The 21,176-nt window shown below is 38.5% G+C and overlaps 2 protein-coding genes across 3 annotated transcripts in view; both read left to right on the plus strand.

The window, feature by feature from the left end:
* inppl1b (inositol polyphosphate phosphatase-like 1b) overlaps positions 1 to 9,733 on the plus strand; it is a 31,379-nt gene extending 21,646 nt beyond the window's left edge. For both annotated transcript variants that reach the window (XM_059345446.1, XM_059345447.1), the window contains 10 exons: positions 1,089 to 1,170; positions 2,279 to 2,368; positions 2,459 to 2,572; positions 2,657 to 2,745; positions 2,834 to 2,921; positions 4,102 to 4,254; positions 4,676 to 4,757; positions 5,912 to 6,704; positions 6,791 to 6,906; positions 7,791 to 9,733. In XM_059345446.1, the coding sequence (XP_059201429.1) occupies positions 1,089 to 1,170; positions 2,279 to 2,368; positions 2,459 to 2,572; positions 2,657 to 2,745; positions 2,834 to 2,921; positions 4,102 to 4,254; positions 4,676 to 4,757; positions 5,912 to 6,704; positions 6,791 to 6,906; positions 7,791 to 7,884 (1,701 nt within the window). In that variant the 3' untranslated portion in view covers positions 7,885 to 9,733. The remainder of the gene's footprint in view (positions 1 to 1,088; positions 1,171 to 2,278; positions 2,369 to 2,458; positions 2,573 to 2,656; positions 2,746 to 2,833; positions 2,922 to 4,101; positions 4,255 to 4,675; positions 4,758 to 5,911; positions 6,705 to 6,790; positions 6,907 to 7,790) is intronic.
* Positions 9,734 to 13,543: 3,810 nt separating this feature from the next.
* p2ry4 (pyrimidinergic receptor P2Y4) lies at positions 13,544 to 17,341 on the plus strand. The gene is made up of 2 exons (XM_059345448.1): positions 13,544 to 13,857; positions 14,871 to 17,341. The coding sequence occupies exon 2, from the start codon at positions 14,921 to 14,923 to the stop codon at positions 16,004 to 16,006; it is 1,086 nt and encodes a 361-aa protein (XP_059201431.1). The 5' UTR covers positions 13,544 to 13,857; positions 14,871 to 14,920; the 3' UTR covers positions 16,007 to 17,341.
* Positions 17,342 to 21,176: the final 3,835 nt, after the last annotated feature.

The raw sequence follows: 21,176 nt of genomic DNA on the forward strand, positions 1-21,176 counted from the left end.
TCGCTAATGACCGAATTTCACAACAAATAAATAAGAGTTAGCAGAACTATACTAGAACTTGTTTCGAACCCCAACTTAAAGATATAAGTAACAACAACTCACAAACTTGTTTTTGAGCAGACAACTGGCATCCTTTGCTGTGCTAACTTACATTATTGCCCTAAATGTCAGTAATTTAACTTTTCAAGTTTTACCAAATTAAATCACTGTTTTAGGCCAAAACATACAAGTTGGCTTTTTTGTAGTGTATGTGCAACCGACACCACAGCATCGTCTATGCCAAAGCTTTTAATTATATTTTAGTATTAACTTGTTAACACCTTCTGCTAGCTGTTACATGTCGGATGTACCTTAATTTGAGTTTTCATTAATCTACTTCCATTTATTCTTTTAGTAAATAATATTTATAAAATAGTTGTTCACTCTAAACTGCTTGTTTGCTCAGGCCCCACTGTCTCAAATTTACTTTTCAAAGAACCTTTCCCCACTAGTTAACCTTCTAGGCAGTTAAGTCATATAGCACGGTTTACATTGTATTTATTTGACAAATTAATTGATTTATTTGGCAAAAACTTGTCTGCTTATGCTTGATTCTTTTTTTTCCGCTACTCGCACATGTGCTGCTATGATCAAATGTTTCCTCTCATAGCCACTCAGTATTCCACGTATCACTGTGTTGATATCCTTCACATAAATTCACCTCTTCATTGTATTTTGTGTCTTAGTGATTTTTCTAAATGACATTTTTGTCATACTTTCAGCCTGTACTGTATTTTAGACTCAATAACTAATACAGCCTGTACCAGAAAAGCACAACAACAAAGAAAATACCTTAGAAGCATGTAAAAAGTTGACTCAATTCTTAAAACACTTTATGCGTAACTCCTATTTAAAGGGCTGTAGGGAGGTGACTGACAGCAGCTGCCATGCCCTCTAAAAATAGGAGGTTAATGTAACCCACATCCTAAAAAAGGAACGTGTGGCATGCCGGGAATGAAGGCACCCTTCACTGCTTATAGTTTCTGTATCTGGCAGTTTGAATTGTTGTACAGTAGATTGTTGATTTATACCTGAATCTGTTTCTGTAGGTGCGAGTTAATGTTCCATCATGGTGTGATCGGATTCTGTGGAAGTCCTACCCAGAGACACACATCATCTGCACTGCTTATGGTAAGATCGAGGGACATTTTATTTCTAGGGAAAATGGAAAAAAGCTTCAAGAAGAAAAGCAAACCGTTCATAAAGCATAAACAAAACGCATACAAGCAGCTAAGAACATGTTTTGATGCTGTATTCTCAAATTAGATATCTGTGGCTATTTTTTATTTTTTTTTAATGTGCACCACTGTAAAATGAAAGCAACCCTCAAAAGGAATAACGGTCAACCCCTACATCCTGGTCTGTGGTCCATAAAGAAACAAAGTCATTTCCTCTCATTCTGCCTGGGCTTCTGTTTCTAACTAACTGGGACGAAGCAAAACTACTTGTTGTCTCCTAAATCATTTTTTTCAATCATGTTATGAAATATCTCGGTAGAACCTTTAGGTAGGTGAAAGACATCTCATCTCAGCTTAAATAACCAAAGAACTGTAATGTATCTGTCTGTCACAGAATTGTGGAGGACAATCCTTGTGTTCTAGCACTTTTTGATGCACTAATAGCTCTTATTGCACTATACCTTGATTGTTTGCTTCTATTCTTCCTGTAAGTCGCTTTGGATAAAAGCGTCTGCTAAATCAGCTATTCTCAACCTTGGGGTCGGGACCCCAGTTGGGGTCGCGAGATGATTTCTGGGGGTCGCCAAATCAATTTGGAAGTCAGCTCTGTCTCCACTGTGTTAAAGTATTCACAATTTGTGTCTTTTTTTTTGTTATTCTGTCTTTTTTGGTCATTTTGTGTCTTTCTTGGTCATTTTGTGTCTTTTTTCGGTCATTTTGTGTCTTTTTTTTGATCACTTTGTTCCTTTTTTTTAGTCATTTTGTGTCTTTTTTTAGTCATTTTGTGTCTTTTTGTGGTCATTTTGTTTCTTTTTTGGTGATCTGAACTGTGCGTGTGAAATTCTGTTCAGTGAGTGAGGGTCGCGGACAACATGCATGTTAAATTGTGGGTCGCGACTCAAAAAGGTTGAGAACTACTGTGCTAAATGACTAAATGTAAATGACTAAATGTAAATATCGCTGGCAGATCATCTGCCTTGAAGTGCTGTGCATGTAAGTATTTAGTGTTGTTATTGCAAATTCTAATAATAGAGTTAAATGGTGGATTTGTCTCTCACCAGGTTGCACAGATGACATGTTCACAAGTGATCACTCGCCTGTTTTTGCCACCTTCCAAGTGGGAGTGACGTCACAGTTCAGCTCCAAAACAGGTGCCGTCACTGTTGTTGACACAAGCAGGTGAAATATGACTGAATCCCTTCATAAAGTGAACCGTATTGTTATGCATTTTTCTCGCGCAGATACAAATCCAGGCATGGAGAGGGCCTGGATAGAGCTCGAAGGCATCGAGGCCATTGTGAAGACGGCAAGCAAGGCAAAGTTCTTCATTGAATTTCATTCGTCTTGCCTTGAAGGTATGGTGCCACTTGAAAAATAGGTTTCATATAAAGCCATTATGCAGCACGGAGGCAAAGATTTATTCATATTTTTCTCTGCAGAGACACGACGCTCAAGTGAGAATGACTCACAGAGCTGTGATGTTCCCGGGTTTCTCAAACTGGGCTGGTCATTCAAACAGCTGCCAAAGGTTTGAGGCTCATTTGGAAATGTCTTGTAATATTGTTTGTTCTTTAACATCAGGTTCTTAAATGGTGATTTGTTTATGTTTGTCGCAGCTTCTTCCCATAATGTCGGACATGGAGTATCTTCAGGATCAGCACCTGCTGTTGTCTGTCAAGTCATGTGACGGGTTCGAGTCATACGGTTGGTCACAGCGCAAATTTACTTTTTATCTAATTATGACTAAAAAAATATTTATTTATTTTAGTTTCAGGATGTTTGTCATGCACCTCGGCACAATCATGGCTAATAAGTATGAGTAACTTAAAAATAACACAACTTTTATGCAGTATAACACAGATATAATGGCATTAAAAAATCGAAGTTGAATTATTTTACATGTATTTTATATATTTTTTACTTAAATTTTAAATAAAATGTAATCTATATATACAACGATTTTGCTATAATTGTTAACAATATTGGGGAAAAGATGGGGGCTCCACAAGCTATACATATTCTTTACATTTCTTTCAACCTCTCTTGTCCTCTCCTCTCTGTTCCGTGTAAACAGTCTGCAGCTCAGTTGAAGATTTGCAGAACTTTTGTCATGTGACTGTTGGTCTCAGCTGAGTCATTCATGGCTTCTTAGTTTTACTGATTGAGTGAATAATTTAATGTTTTTCACAAGATGTAGTTAGTGCAAACGATTTGTTTTTAGACTAACTTTTAAATGACATGCATACAATAAATAGATTTTTTAATGAAATATCACTATTATATTTATGTTACGGTTGGTTACTTTTCTTAACACAATCATTTGTCACACATGATTTATTCATGGACTATTGGATTTTTTGTTTTTATGGTTTCTGGTTATGATAAGTAGAATATTTTCTGCTTTATTTTTATTTATTTTGAAAGAAAACTTTAATGCTTTATAACATGCCAGAGGTTTCTGGAGCTCAGAGGGTTAAACTCTTAGCAAAAGTGTTATCTGCTAATAAAGATACTTTCATTATGTTTTGATGTGATTCAGAGATTTTAGTTTGAGTTTGAAGAATTTTAATAAAAACATGTCTTTGTAATGAAGCACCTAACAAGATATGCTCGCACTTTTAAGTTAAGGCAGAACTTTTCTTTTTACCTTTTTTACATTAGCTTATTTTGAAGGACTGAACACACGCAATATTAAAAATATTACTTTTCTTCTAAGACCTCCAAATCGAATGCATTGACCTTCATTCTGAGTGAAGTCGAGGTCTATATAAACCATGCTGAAACTATGTGGACGGAGAGGTTCCACTCCACACTTTGTTGCAGTCTGAAATGTCTTATTCAGGCACTGATTGAATAACTAATCTTTTAAAATCTTGTTTTACAGGTGAATGCTGTGTGGCCCTGCGCTCACTCACCGGTGCGTCGGAGCAGTTTGAGACATTTCTGAGTCACCGAGGCGAGGAGATGGGCTCCATAAGAGGACGGGTCAGGGTCCATGTGCCCAAGGACAGACGAGGAACTCGGGAGAAGACCTATGGTGGGTCAGACGGAACTGATCCTCTCCTCCCCTTTGCCTTGCTTGCACTATCACTTCCCACTAAACTTTCATCTTCACTGTCACTGCATCCTTTGACTCTCCTGTGAGTCTCACATTGCTTCCTCTATTTGGTTCCTCAATGATCCCTGGCTTGGCTTTACACTTGCTGGTATCTATCGACCACTTCCTCTTTTGGCTCCTGAATGACTGAACCTGACCAGATGCATCCTGAGACACTGAAACAGGACAGATGGGTATAATGTCACCAGGTCAGGCACGACAACAACACACACACAAACACCACTAAGCTCTGTGATTGCAAACTGGCATAGCCTTTGGCCTTACATGCACCACACACACTTTGAGGAAGTCCTGCTCATTATGAAATGCAATGATTTTCCTGTGATTTGATTTTTTTCAGAGTGGTTCTATTTTGAGAAAAACGAGAAAGGTCCTGCTAGGGGACACATGTCTCCTGCATCCACACGGGTCCAGATAAACAGGTGAGGACCTCTTAATGTTTCTGAGGATCTGTGTAAAGCAGCAGAAAGTCTCCAGCTCTCATGGAAAGGTTCTCTTGAGCAATATTTCCTAGGTTTACAAATCCATTTTGACATTGTGAGCATATTTTACCTGCTATGATTTTCAACATAACCCAGCTGAATCAGTAAGAATAACCAGGCTGAATTTTCTATTACATACTCTGACTTTGAAAGAAAAAAGAATTCAGAAATTAGTTCCCAAATCTTATGAATTGTGATGAGTAGATGTGATCTATATTAAACTGAAAAACTGTTCACCCTTTATGCTATTACTTGGTTTTTCAATGCCACTGTGTAGTGTTTTTGAGGCCCCCTCTCAAGTCGGTGCTTGGTTTGTCCTTGTGGGGCTACTGTTGAAAATAGAGCCTGAACAATATGGGATTTTTGAGATCGATGCTAATATTGATTTTTTTTTTTTAGCTGAAATGAAAATAGACTTTTTTATGAGGATTGTGCACCAATTTTTCATCAATCTAATAGAGTGGGGTTATCTGGGTACTTTAACAAACATAAAACTTAACATTGTTATACATCATTATATATTATACAAACAATGTATTGCATTGTCAGACAATTCTATTCATGATAACTGAGAAAATAAAGAATAAATAGTAATAAAATAAATAGCTAAATGGGCATAATTACTGTTCAGTGTCTGACTATTGCTGGAAAAAATAAAAAATAAAATAATGAATAGCTAAAACCATTTTTTAAATCACACCTGCATTATATGTTGTGTAAAAAAATTTAAATGGCAGATATCAGACAGCATAAAAACACTGATACTGATAGGTCAATAGGCCTTTGATAGGTCAATATTGGCCTATAATATCTGTCAAGCGATATATATTTGCCTGGTTCTAGTTGAAAATGGTGATGAAACATGGCAAAAATCTATTAAAGCATACCCACTCTCTTTGTAGATATGAAGGGCTCATTCTAAGCTTACAAAATCAATGAGCCTTTTAAGTAATTAATATTATATTAAGTTTCTGATCCCCTTAAATCCTTCACCCTGCTCCTGTAACAGTGAATGGTAGAGAACACATTGTGAGCTTTTGCAAAGACGGTGAGAACTGAGGATTTAATAATATAAAATTGTAAATCTGTTGCAGGTCCTTGGCAGTTCCTCCCAAACTGACTCCGAGCAGCTACACCAATCCAGCCTACTTCATCTTTGAAGGCGTGTCAGTGACACGCAGGGTGGAGGAGGCTCTCCCCCAGAGGAGGGACCCTCAGGTGATCTGGTCTGGAAATGAGGCCTTGCAGCTCCCAAAAATCTCAGGACGTCCAGGTTTCGACAGAAGACCCTGTCGCAGATCAGACTTTACAGAGATTGAAATCCCAGCCATCCTACCCCAGTACACTCCAACCAATGACCTTCATACACCCCAAACCAACTCCTCCTATCAGCTTTTTCCAGCCAAGAACCCATCTCCAATACCTCCGCCCTCAAGTAACATCTTGTCACAGTATCAGGAACAGACTGCAAAGCCCAGAGACAAATACCAAGGTAAAAAAATAGTTCAAGACTCCATACTACCCGAGAAGAACCTGAGGAACTTGTATATGAATCACTCGGCAATCATAAGAGAAAAAGCCAGAAGGGATCAACATCAGCTTCTCCCAGAAAGAACCAATCCTGTCCGGGCAGCCAAGGTGCCGTCAGCTTTCCCCTACATCCCCACTCAGCTACACTCTCAGGCGTCTGCTCCCTGGATGGTGGACCAGCAGCCTCCTGGACCTACAGGAGACAACTCCCTCACTGCTTTGCAAATGGCCAAGTCCCTCAGCGAAGTTGACTTCTTCCCCACAGAGCAGACAGCCCCGTCCATACTCAACCAGAGGCCGAGTTATAGAAATGGCCCCTCCATGCATGGAGAAAGAGGCTACAACTGGGAGAAGGAGGTGGGACACTGCTCGCAGAGACGGTTTTTAAAACGGCGTGACTCCTGGTTCTCTGTTAATATTCTGTTTGCTTTGTCTTGACGCAGGTGTCAGTCCTCAAAGGTGCACCAGAGACCGTGCGGGAGCTTCTCAGTACTCTGGGTCTTCAGAGATACACACTGGGACTCAGCCTCAATGGTTGGGATGATCTGGATTACTTCAGGTAACATGATTTCTGATAAAAAAAATGTTCACAAGCAGAACTAAGATAGGCTCTTTACTGTATTTCACAGATGGAGACAAACAATGCGGCTAACGTTACGACACAGACACAAAGCAAGATATACATACAGTGTTTGTTTTTAGAGAAAACCTAAGTATTCACAAGTGGTTGCAGCTGTAGGCCTGATTAAATTACTAGTAAGCATGTGACAGTCATGTGAGATAACTGAAGGTGACAGTCAGAGTCTCACTTGGAGACTAACGCCATGGATACATTACTGACCAGGCCTACCATGCACAGGCTCAGGAGCCCCCCTGGCCTTCACCTGCAAAATGTCACTCAAAGATACACATACCTAACATAGAGATGCAAAATAACCACAATAAAACATTAAAAGCAATAGCAAAGAGACTCAATATATTATATATTTATGTATATAAAGTGTATATAATGTATGTGTATGTCTTTTTATTTTCTTTTTTTCAGTTTTTATATCTTTGGAAACTTCCCGGCCTGTATCTTGAGCTGTTGTGATGACTAAATTTCCCCACTGCGGGATAAATAAAGTCTTATCTTATCCTATCTTGAAATAACTACAAAAAATGGCAAGAGATGCAAAAACGCCATGCACAAAAATAGCACTGGGGAAGTGGCCACACAGACAGCATTGCTAAAGTGGCAGTGTTGTGGAGCTGCCTGCCATCTACTTTGAAATAATAGAAAGTATAACTGAACTTCTTCTGTTATGTTTCCACAATTAAAAGCTGGCACTGCAATAATTTTCCATATGTAAACTTTACAAACTTTACAAACTACATAATACTTACTATGAATTACTATTGAATTTCCAGTCCGGTGTGATTCAGATTTTCTCCTTTCCACAGCGGTATCACTGAGGAGGACCTCCGTGCTGCCGGAGTGACGAACCCATCCCACCGACGCAGGATCCTGGAGAACCTGCCCAGGAACTGGAACTGACATACAGAGATAAAAAGCATCGATGGTACGAAGCCTCGCTCTATTAGAACTGGAAAAACTGAAATGGGGACAGCCGGATCGGATACCAATCAAATCAGCTGGACTTTACCACAGCCCTGCCATCTTTTCGTTTACTCGATCAATACTGTAACAATAGTTTCTGTGTCAACACAGCAAATGGAACATAACGCAGGAAGTACTAGTTGCTTTATTCAGCTATCCATCTTGAGGGATAATGAAAGCGGTGGGTGATATGAATGGAAAACCTTGGTGTGTATCTCCAGTTACGGAAACCTATTCAAATATTGATTATGGTATCAAGGTCTCATTGATTTTTTTTTTAAATGATCTTTAAATGACTATAAAACTATAGTCCTTCAATTTCCAGTGTTCCCTCAAGTCCAATGTTTACCATTCACCTTCAGCCCTTCTACTGTGTGCTTTCCATTTCTCTGCTATTATTGAGCCTGGATCTGAGCTTGTAAAAGCCCTCTATTAAACCTATGGAGCATAAAATCCATAACTGTACATATCTACTGGAACATCGTCTGTAAAGTTGGTGTAGAAGGACCTGCAATATCTCATTTTGTTTACTGCCTCATATTGTTGCTATCATGTCACTTAATCAGCACCAATGTCCACTGTGCATGTTTTATGCAACCTTTTACAGTAAGTAAAGTGCATAAAGCAACTCCTGACTGTCACCAAGCAATCCCAAGTGTCATTTCATGCTGTCGAGCAGCAGGAAACTGAAATCACTTCCTCAAGTCAGTTCCATTTCAGTGCTCAGATCACATCATCATCACACCTAATGCTGCGTGTACGTTGTTTAATGTCACCTCGGCCTGATGTGAAGCAGAACCACAGATATCTAATTTATGGGGCAATTATTTGCCACAGCACTTTGCAAATCCATTGCTAAAAGATGATGCTTCTGTTTAAGTGGTAGCCATGCAAACATATTGTCTGTTAGAAGCTATGTTTCATTGTTTTGATTTTTATCAAGTTACAGCAAGTGTTTTTTCTCATTTTTCTCTAGTTTCTCAGGTTGTCCTTGAAAAGTGGCTTGGGAATATTTCCGTAGTCTGGATGACTGACTAAGAACCAATGCTTTTCCAGTATTATAAAAAATATGAATAAATTAATAGGGATAGGAATTGATAAGATTTTATTGATACCAATGCCATTATCAACTCTGCTTATCTGTCCAGTTCTTTATTGATTCCCCTATTGATACTTGATCAGTTGTCTATGCAGAAGAAAGAAGGCCTATATACATTATCTACATGGATGGGGGGAAAAAGCATTATTTGCACTATAATTATGCACTGCCTGATAGCAGCTATGTCCTATGGGACTCAAACTTAACCCATGGCACTTACTCTTGTGTTGTCTCCTGACTTGATCTTTGCTTGTTTTGTAAGAACTCTCAAATGTACGTCACTTTGGATAAAAGCGTCTGCTAAATGAAATTGTGGAATTGAACATAGGTTTTTAATGTCACCACAGCTGTTGTTATCTCTCTGAAGAGTCTAAAAAGCGTGCAGATGAGAGAATATTTGTACAGACTTTGTTTTCATTTAGGTTTTCTTAGCTAAGAAGCAGTCCCACTCAAATTTCAAATACATGGCAATCCTGGATTTTAGCCCATGTTGTGTAGGGAGATGTTTTAGCATATTCTTGTTTTTCCTCCCTCAGTCGAAGGTGATAATTTTATCCAATCCAATCCACTTTATTTATATAGCACAATTTTAGCAAACACAAGGTTTCCAAAGTGCTGCACAAACAATAAATACATAACACAATACAAAGAGATGTAGTAAACAATAGAACAGTAAGATGCAATAAGATAAAACAAATTAAAAATGGGATCAAAATAAATTAAATAAAATGTAAAATGTACTGCCCGCACAAAATAAAATATGCATGAAAACAATAAAAACGAAAAATCATAAAATCAACATAAAATCAACACTTTACAAACATAATGAGCAACACCGTTGTCATCTTTCTTTGTGAAATGAAGCCATCTCAGCCATGACTCCTTCTTGTTGCAAATTTCCAGCGTAGACGTCATTGTTTTGCAATGTGCAACTGTCAGATAACGTGTTGGTATCGATAAAGGAATTGATAACCTCAGAGGCATTCAGTTCAGATGAGTCGGACAATGTGTAACCGGTCCTCCGTCCCCATCGCTTTACATCAGTTCTATTTGTAAGTACAGGTTGACTGACGTGATCGCCAAGTCCATGAACAAATGTGTGAAAGATATGTTTGTCAGCTCAGTTTAATAATAGACTTCTGCAGAAAGAGGTGAGCCAACCCGGAACTTCATCCTAAAATAACAAAAATATTCCACTCAGTGTGTGAGTGTTAGTGTTTTTGCTTGTAACATCCAGTTGAGGTAGTTACTCATTAAGGCATGACCAAACACATCCCTCTGTGCTCTGACAGCAGCTATACACTGACTGCAGTGACTCCAAACCCCTGGGGCTGCTGGGAATTCTTGACAACATGCAAAAAATAAGAAAAAGATAAACAAGCAAAAACATGTTGAGTTGTAGTAAAGTTTAATATTTCTCCTAATTGATACATCTTTATGAACATTCAATTATTTCCCATTTTTAGAAGTTCTTCAATCAAATATCAACTTTTTTTTTTTTTTCTTTAAAGATATTTTTTGGGGCATTTTGTAGCTATATTGAGAGTGAAAGGGGGAGACAGAGGGGAAGATATGTGGGAAAGGGCTCCAAGCCGGATTCGAACCCGGGCCGCCCGCTTATGAGGACTGTGCCACTGGGAACGCCCCAAATATCAACTTTAAATGTGTGTGCCACTTTGAAGTTTCAAAATTCCACCGCATGCTTTTCAGGTTTACACAATGAACCAAGCAAACTAGTTGTGATAGCGTATAATTATACACATGTCAGTTCACGTCTTGTAATATCAAACTCTGTACAGTAGTCAGCACAGTAAAGGTCAAACATGCATGTAATAACACGCAAAACACCTTTTCAATTGGAGGGGGTTTAAAGGGACAGATCACCAAATGAGAAATAACTGCAGTGCTATTTATCGACTGTTTCGGAGTGAGTTGTTGTAAATATCGTTATAATTCACAAACTCTTTTGTGAGCAGTTTCATGTAGAAACTATACTAGAAAGAAAATAGTAATTGCATGAAAGTGCTCACAACAAGTGCTGTGGGTTATCTTGAGTAACTGGGTCAGGAGACATTGCTTTAGAGTTTTTTGGGGGCTTTGAGCACCACAAACCAAATACCATCTAGTCCCATTATATTCCAGAGAAAGCAAACTCTTCAGCACAAAAACAATCTAAACTGATAAACAGCACTACAGGTAAGAGGGAGTATTTGTATAGTTGATTATGGAGCGAACTGTCCCTTTAAAGATGGAATAATACAGGGGTTTGGTTCATAAAAAAGAAGATAAAAAATGGATAAATCAATTCATAATCTTATAAAAGTAGCTTTGTTTGTTTGTGCTTTGAATGTGGTTCTGAAGAAGAACATGCTTTGTCAGTGGCCCACTCACATTCCAGACAACTTAACCACAGAAACCCAAACAGAACACAGACACAGAAACTCACACTGCAACCAACAAGCTGACCTATTTACACAGAGACACACATTACCACCAAGCTGACCCACACACACACACACACACACACACACACCATGTCATTCCTGCAGCTTTGAATATGCTAAAGGGTCTGTACAAATGTGAGGGGGTTTGTTTTCAACAATAGTATATTAAAGAAAGCATTTTAGTTATTGTCTTAAACATAAATCATGCTGCTTGCATGTGACCAGAGTCGTGTTTTACTTTCTAGTGTCTATCATAATGTAGACCATAAAAGGTTAATTCCAACTAACTGTGTTTATAGTCTTTAGATCATCTGAGCGGATATGATCTTGTTTGTTGTAACTCATGTGGTCACCGCCTCATCTCACCTCAGTTTATCATCTGTCTCTGCTCATCCTGCCCACTTTTATTTCTTTATGATCAGACTTTATAATTACACGCCTTATCACGCTAATCTTACAGAAAAACCTCAGATGACAAAGATTACTGTGTTGCCTGTATGGAGTACTGTACAGCTGTGCAAATATTAACCTCTAGAACAGTTCAGCATCGAGTGCCATTAAATGTTGTCATGGCAATGACACACATAAGACCAATGCTGGAAGACTTAGTCACATACTAAAGTTAAAGAATCGACATCACAGTAGAGTCCTACATTAAATACTCCTTACAAACAAGTGTTGGAGTGCTACTTATTCACGTTAAAAGAATACTTCACCCCCATAATTACTATTTGCATATTAACTGCTCAACCCATGCTACCAATAAATATGGTGTTCTAGCACGCCTCAACGTTGAACTAAGGAATAGCAAAACTTTATTGAAACATCTGTTTACAACCAAGTCTCATTTATCCAGTTTTCTCAAATATGCATTTTTGATAAAATCTTGCAATTTAAGACACTTCAGCATTCAGTCTCATACTTGTCCGGACTCAGACCGGTAGTGTACATGCCTGTGCAAGCTGAGAGTGTAGTAGAGGACGTGTTTTAAATAGTAAGATTTGAGTAAAAACGTACGTACTAGTGGACATTTGAATGGATAAACAAGACTTGGATTATACTTTTCATGCTGTTTTGCTGTTGATTTACATTTACAATTCATCAAGAAATGTCTCATTATTGGATTCATAGTGGAGGCATGCAAAAAAAACAAACTCTTTCAAGGAATTCAAGGTAACATGAGGTGACTGACTGATATACGATAATCCTTTTGGGAGTGAAGTGTTCCTTTAATAGTCTATATAAACAGTGTGTGTGCTCCAGAAAGCGCTAAGTCTAGTTTATATTCCTTTGGGTGATTTATTCCATATGGTACTAATGTCACAAGCAGTGGTGGAATGTAAACATTTACTCAAGTACTGTACTTAAGTACAATTTTTCTACTCCACTACATTTAGCTGCCAGTTTTAGTTACTTTTCAGGTCAAGATTTTACCTAAAAACATGATCAATTTAATGATTAAAATGAGCCCTACCTTGAGAAAATTAAAACGCTGCTTCTGCTTCTGCATCAATAATAATAATAATCGAATAATATATTTAGAATATACATAAAACAATCTGAGTGGGGTTGTTCTGCATAATAAGTAGTTTATACTTTTCATACTTTAAATACATTTTGATCTTGATATTTTAACGGAAGTTTGAACGCAGAACTTTTACTTGTATTGGAGTAATTTCACAATGTGTTATTAGTAATTATACTTAAGTAAGGGATCTGAGTACTTCTTCCACCACTGATCCTGAGCACATAATAAATTAGACAATGCATTATTATTAATAGGAATACTATTTCACTCTGAGCTGTTGTGGATGAAAACAGTACCACACTGCATGCATTATAATGACATTAAAATACATAATTAGAGTGCAAAGGATATAAGTATAAAAGAAGCTGCCATGAAGAGAAAATCTACCATCTCTCACTCACTAGGCTGGAAGTTTGCAGGACTCAGGAGTTCATGACTAAATGAACTCTGCTAGTAGTTTTTCACGTGGTTCACCAAATTGAAAGTGACTTACACACTGAGGAGAGTTTCTGGGCGGCAGCTTCGTCCACTCAGCAATGTGACTTCCCATTCCAGCAGCACACACACAGCGTGAGTGTGCTCTCCATGTCTCCACAACTCTGCAGCGCTGCCATGGACTCCAGCACCACCGAAAAACAACTTTTACTGCGTATCTAATGTGCGCCGGCTGGAAGGCTCAGGGACGACGAAGAAGAAGAAGAAGAAGAAGAAAAGGAAGAAGACGACGAAGTGAGCGGAGCAGCGACTGCATCTTATCTGAAAAGATAAAACAAAACTTCTCTCTAGGAACGGAATCGAGACCAGCCTTACTCGGAGGCTGTTTTAGGATCCTGTTTGGGGTGAGTACCCGCAGTGTCACTAGATTATCATGTATGCGTGACTGCAGATAACGACGTTAAACACGTGTGAAAACCATCAGTGGTGGAAAGTGTAAAAGTGGAAAGTGGGCAACTGTTGAGTTGAGCGGAGAATTCAGACCTTATCACTTTATAACTCTTTATACCCCGCTATATATTTCAGAGTGAAACATTACAGCCGACTTTTTTACTCCACATTTCTTACAGTTAATATAGTTAATAGTTACTTACATTGTTACACATTGTCCAACAGTAAATGTCAAAAAGCAGTTAGAAAAGCGTCACCATTGACTTATCCAACAACAGCTGCTGCAGCTTACTAACAATTATATAGTATACAAATTATATAGTATGATTCAGAAGGGGACCATTCTGCAGTGAATGCTTGTACCTTTTCATACTTTATATTTTTTCTGTAACATGCAGAGTACTTTTACATGGTGGCGTAATTATCTTTACACTTTCACTAAGTAAAGCATCTGGATTAGAGCTGGATTGACATGACATTTTTGAGGCCAATACCCATTTTAGAGGTAAACAATAATATAATTAACTTTTTTTTTTAGATTGTGATGTGATTTTGCACCAATATGACTATCCAGAGGTATTCATAAGGGCTCTTTCTTAAACAAATTAAAATCTACTCAACTGTACAAAACTCTAATAAACTTTTATGAAATATTTCACATTATTATAGCTAGATTATATACAATGTATTACACTGTAAAAAAACATAATAAGTAGCTAAATAAACACTAGTACTCTATGTTCAGAATTAGTCAACTGCAAACCATTTAAATACATAAAAATAAAATAAACACCATTTTCAAATTACCCAAGCATAAGAATTTATAATCTGCAACCTGAGAGTATTTTCTATCAACTGACCAATCAATTAATCAACAAAGGCTTTTAATTTTATCTATCTGCATGTGTATTTTCTTCATAAATAATATAAAAGTCTTAACATCTCTGTGTTTCCTCTTCCTTTATAGGTTCGGTCACCTGCTGGCTATAAAGTGCTACACTGAGAAGTTGCATCACAATGGAAACGGCCATCAGCAGCCCTGGTGCAGGCAACCAGTCGCTGTTCATGCAGGAGCTCAACTACAGCTGTCGCTTTAACGAGGAGTTCAAATACATCCTGCTGCCCGTGTCCTACAGTCTGGTGTTTGTGGTCGGCCTCGTGCTCAACGCCACGGCTCTGTGGTTGTTCCTAAAGATGCGTCCGTGGAACCCGAGCACCGTGTTCATGTTCCACCTCGCCATGTCCGACTTCCTGTACGTCCTCTCCCTGCCCATGCTCATCTACTACTACGCCAACCGCAGTGACTGGCCCTTTGGAGTGGTCACCTGCAAAATAGTGCGCTTCCTTTTCTACGCCAACCTCTACTGCAGCATCCTGTTCCTCACCTGCATCAGCGTGCACCGCTACCTGGGCATCTGCCACCCAATCAAAGCGATGACCCTGGTGAAGCCCCGCCACGCCCACCTGGCGTGTGCCATGGTGTGGTGTGTGGTGAGCGTTTGCCTGGTGCCCAACCTCATCTTCGTCACCACCTCCAGGAGGGACAACGACACCGTGTGCCACGACACGACCAGCCACGGGGCCTTCGAGGAGTACGTGGACTACAGCTCCGTGGTGATGGTCCTCCTGTTTGGCGTCCCGTTCCTGGTCATCATGGTGTGTTACTGCTTGATGGCGCGGGCCCTGTGCCGACCCAGACGGGGATTATCTGCCAGCCAGCAGGGCGCCGCCTCGCGTCAAAAGTCCATCAAGCTCATCATAATTGTCTTGGTGGTGTTCGCTGTGAGCTTCGTGCCATTTCACATCACACGGACACTCTACTACACCGCCCGTGTGTTAAAACTTAACTGCAGAACCCTTAACATCGTCAACTTTACTTACAAGATCACCAGGCCGCTGGCGAGCATCAACAGCTGCATTGATCCAATTCTGTATTTCCTGGCCGGGGATCACTACAGATCCAAAATGATGTCTGTTTTGACTGGAAACAGACAAACGACAAGCAGCCAATTACCAGAACAGGCACCGGCGAACAGCAACCCGGGCATCGCTCTGGTCTATAAGAACCCAGCCCATAAAACCAAAGAGGATTTTGAGAGATAGAAAGAAATATTTTGCAGACATCTAAAGTATTAAAGGTGCAATGTGTAACATATGACCAGATTTTAGTTTAAAAATGAACTAACATTATCTAGACATTATGAAGGAGTCACAGTTTTGACGTTACATTGAAGACGTCTATGTACAGTGATGTGTTGCAGAGTTATCTAATGAAGTAAGCATGCAAACTTCACTTTCAGTGGAAAAGCCAACCAATAACAAAAAGTGTGTAGGTGCTTGATCCCACTACAAAGCAGTAAACTGATATCCGTCTGTTCCACATCCTGCACTGCCCACATTCAACACGAATATTGCCTTGGCACTCGCTTGCATTTGAGTATGTGTGACCACAGCCTGAGTAGTAAAACAGTTGGCAGCTTTACACCTGAAACTAAAACTCAATTTAGGAACTACACCCAAGGAGAATGTTGCAATAAATGGGGCCCCTGAGTGTCTATCTCCATCCCATGGGAGATTACTTGCTTAGTGGATGTGATGACAGAAAAACCACAAGTAAGCCAAGCTAGGCTGAGTCGAGCTTAGCACAAACCTGCTGTACAGCATTTTTCACCTGCTTTCTCTTTAACTAGCTGGGTGACATGAGACTGTGGATTACAAACAACTGCACAGACAGTTGTGTTATGATGATAATGTCGACTTTGCTGCACAAAAACATCCTGACTTAGCTTAAAGCTAGCACTTCCGTGCTAACCCCACTCCCAGACTCCGCATTGCATCCACCTGTGGCTCCGCCTGTGCCTCCTCTCTGCAGAGCTGTGGGTGTGTGTGCTCTCCACTGATGGAGCTAGTCTCTCCTTGGTCCAGTTATTGGCAACAGTCTTTTAAACGTAGAATCTCAGTTCGGGTGTCAATCTTAATTTTAGATTGGAACTTTTGCTATACACTGTTGAGGACATTGCAAGATTTTTTGTATCTGACTGTACTGAATCTTGAACAGTTTCATTATTTCATTTAGTCAATAATGTCATTGCACCAAGTGAAATGCTGCCCCAAGCACCTGTTTGATTTTACTTTTGTTTTGCACTGAGAAGTTTGGAGGAGAATAAGTTTACTGTAACATTTACTCACAGTATAGTGTGCTTTCAATCCAACAAAGCAGTGTTTAACAAGCATAAAGACTATTTCCCCTCACTACTGTGTCTGTAAGATGAACTTCAGGTGGGAGGGAGTCTGGACCCTTTCCTCTGCGTACAGTCTCCGACCACAAAGGGATTATTATTACACCAAGTTATAATAGACAGTATTTATGCTGCTGTGTTCTCTTCTCCTTTGTGGGGAAACGATGCATATACAAAATAAAGTTTTACATTGAAATTATGGGAACAGAAACTGAGCTACTTGGCTAAAAGAGTTTGACACCGATGCTCACAGGTGCATTAACTTATGTTTCAGTCTAAATATTAAAGCTCATATCTGACCAAAGATGACAGATAGTCTGGCCAAGGGTCTGAAAAATGAGGTAATTATGAAGCAATCCTTCCTGTTGTGTCAACAATGTCTCCGTGTTACCCAGGAACTGCAGCTACATCCAGTGCAGCTCCTGATCCCAGCTGTTTTAGTCCTTCAACATTCACAGCTGTCTTTTACTCAAATGTGGCTGAAAGCGAAGAGAAACTGCTGAGGAGGAGACGTATCTGTTCAAACCACCCACCCACGCTTCATTACACAAATAAGGGATTTTCCTTTTTACCTTTGGGAGCGATACATGGAATTTAAAGCCCCTTTTTTCGGCCAGTAATTTAAGTTGAACTTCTTGATGGTTTTGCAACATGTGAAGGCAGTATTGGAAAGTTTTGCTTCATGCTAAGAGCATTTAACCCTCCACCCTTGTTTTTAGTGTTGATGTATTATGCTGCAGCAGATGTTTCAGCAGACTTTGAAGATGTTTCTGTAACAACACACGGTGATAAATTTATCATTGTGGGTGTTTTATGTGTCACGTCTGTCACGTACGTATATGTGATTGTGCAATGAATGTTTCCTGTCAGGTCAGTGTGAATAGTGTTGCACTATCATTGAACTTCTTATTTAACCCTTCTTATATAACGAAAACAGTGGTGTAGATTAATTGAAACTAACTCTACATGCTGTTACCTGAATAGGTACAGTTCAGATGATGTTTGGGAAGTGAAAATTATGTGACTCATGTTGGAAAACACTCATCAAGAGTCAAGCACAATGAGAGAAACGTGCAAAACCTGCAGGGCATAAGGGGCAACAAAAGCAGAACTTGGAGTCGTGAGAAAAAAGTGTAATCTTTCATGTAAACATGCAACATCATCATATAATTCAACCACAGATAGACAGAAGGTTCATTTTTTTTGCTAGATAAACACCGTATAGATGAAGAAACAGTTTTATGTGAAGATAAAGATCTGTTTTTCACTGGCCAATGCTCATATAAAAGAGCAAAGCGGCTGATATCTGATGCAGATATCATGATATCATGAGACATAAAAATATTTGAACTTAAATTAACCTTCTTTTTTTGTTATTGTGTGCATTGTATCTGTTTGCTCAACTGCACTTTAAAAATATTTAAATGTATAAACTTAAGTACATTTAGCTGATAATTCTAACAGTTTAATTTAAGTGTGTTTTTTTGTATTTGATAAACTATATTTTAAATAATTACAGTAACAATAACAATAAAAAATAAATAATAAATCAGACACAAAATGTAACTTAAATTCACTTTTTTTTAAACCCTGTTGTTTGCATTGTTTGCGCAACTGCACTTATATTATTTTTTAAATGTATCAACTTAGTACATTTAGCTGATTATATTTACATAGTTTTATTTATTTAAGATTTTTTTTACATTTTTTTTCAAAAATTGTATAATAATGACAAATAACAACAATAAAATGATTATTATTATTATTATTATTATTATTATTATTATTATTATTATTATTATACCAAATGAGACACAAAATAATACTTAAATATCTGCATTGTATCTGTTTGCTTAACTGCACTCAGCAGTGCACTTTTATTATTATTATTTTAATGCACCAACTTAATTAAATTTGATAATACTTACATGTTTTTTAATGCTGGACTATTACTTATGATGGAGTATATTATGTAAAGTGTGGTATTAGCATTTTTATTTAAGTAAATTATTTTGAATTGAATACTTTTGCGGTCACTGCTCTGTAATATACAGCAGCTCATTCAGTCCTGTGATGAAAGCTCGGTAGCGCCCCCCTGCGGCCGGATGCGGACAGGAAGTGACAGTCAGCCAGTTGCAGGTCAGGAGGGCTCATGTTTGGTGTCTCAGGTAAATAAATCAGAAACTTCACGCAGGAGAGGTATTAAATGAAATGACATCACTAATGAAACTACACTATAATGTTGTAAAGGTGATTTGCGGGTATTTTGGCCCTCAGTTCTGTCTGAAAGACAAAGAACGAGGGCAGAGGAAGGTAGCCGACACGACACAGAAACACGGTAAGATGGTCAGGACGCTGGGCCTGATCAACTGCTGTCCTTGTGCCATTGTAAAGTGCTCCAATTAAAACATTTAGGTGGAAACACAAACATGCAGAAGAGGCTTACCTGCGGCTGCGCGGACATACCTGCGTTTGGTGCAGTGCACGCACGGATAAATTGGAGGGGAAACATAATTAAATATGATTAAGCAGATAAATCTCCAGTGATGGTGAGTGATCATTGTAGGTAATTTGCCTAGTCTCAGTCTGTTTTACCTCCCCTCTGCCATTAACGTGTTGGTCTCAGAAAAGTTAGCTTGTCTTGACATTTTCCTTGAGGAATAAATTGAGCTTTTGGCTTTAAGGATTTTGTCTAAATTACAGCTTTTTTCATGCTTTGTGACACTAAATGATGAGCCACAGCCCCCTCTCTGAAATCCTTCTGTTGGGTTCATGAAACGGTTAATAACCACTTAGATTAACTGAAACTTCACCACCACCACGCAAAATATAGTTTTTTTTCTTTTATATTAACTTATTGTGAAGGTATCTTTCTTTTCCAGCTGACTGTTATAATATGTTATGTTGGACACATTTAATTCTAATGTTGTTGTCTCACTGTCTTTTAGAAGTCAGTTCTCATTACATTAAATGAGACACTGATCTAAATACATTTATGCTGACAGGATATGTTGTTGATTTGCAGTTGTGTGTGTTGCATGATCTGATTAGATGTTTTATAAATCTGAAGAAACAAATTGTTGTCGTGAAACTGCCCTTATAACTGCTACTGCCAGAGAAATATGTTCTTATTGACGAATCTAATGATCAAATACTGCTAAGTGACACAATGCAGAGTAACTGAAAGGGACAGTTCAGCCCTAAATCAAAAATATAAATTTGTCCTCCTCAATCTTGGTTGTTTTTAGTTTGAGTTGCAGAGATTTCTGCCTTCTTTCCAGTAAAACGGGGCTAACAAATTTGACTCCAGAGCCATGTGTTTCTCCAGAAGTCATGACCTAAGAAAAGAAAATAGCTCATATAGATGAAACTGCTCACAACAAGGTCTGTAGATGATCTTGAGTAACCAGGTCATGATTTCTGAAAAGAGAAATTGCAATGCACTTTTTTGATGCTTTGAGCACCACAAGCGAAAGCCATATAGTTCCATTATATTTGAGAAAAGGCAGACCTCTCTACACTCTGCAACTCAAACGAAAAAAAACCAAGATTAATAAACAGCACTACAGGTAAGAGGAAAAATATGTAGTTTAAAATGTTGGATGTGCTGTGTCCCTTTAACTTTATATGGAAGATCAATTTGTTGTCCACCAGGAGGTTTTAGATAAGCAGATATATAATATCAGGCCTTATAATTAATTGTAGTAATGTTTTGTTTCATTAGGTGTAACATTTAGTTGAAGAAGTCATGGTTATATCTGTCACAATGGCCAAATAAACGCCTGTGAGACAGCAACACGGGTAAATTTCGCCCTAATTATTAATTGCCGTATATTTATTGGCACTGTGGGAAAACACACAATAAGCATTAGACTCTGTCATTTTCATCTTATATAACATGAGAAGTGACAGATAGATCCATTAATTAATGATTAATTTGAGGACGGAGTTATTTGATCAGTTCCTTAATTAGTAAAATTAGCGGCTGTCACTTTAAATGCGAGAAAGCAGAACAAATATTTTCAAATTAAAAG

This window comes from Centropristis striata, chromosome 12 (genome assembly GCF_030273125.1).
Source record: "Centropristis striata isolate RG_2023a ecotype Rhode Island chromosome 12, C.striata_1.0, whole genome shotgun sequence".
NCBI lineage: Eukaryota > Metazoa > Chordata > Actinopteri > Perciformes > Serranidae > Centropristis > Centropristis striata.

Coding starts and splice junctions, on each gene's coding strand:
- p2ry4 (XM_059345448.1), top strand. CDS start 14,921: ATGGAAACGGCCATCAGCAGCCCTGGTGCAGGCAACCAGTCGCTGTTC.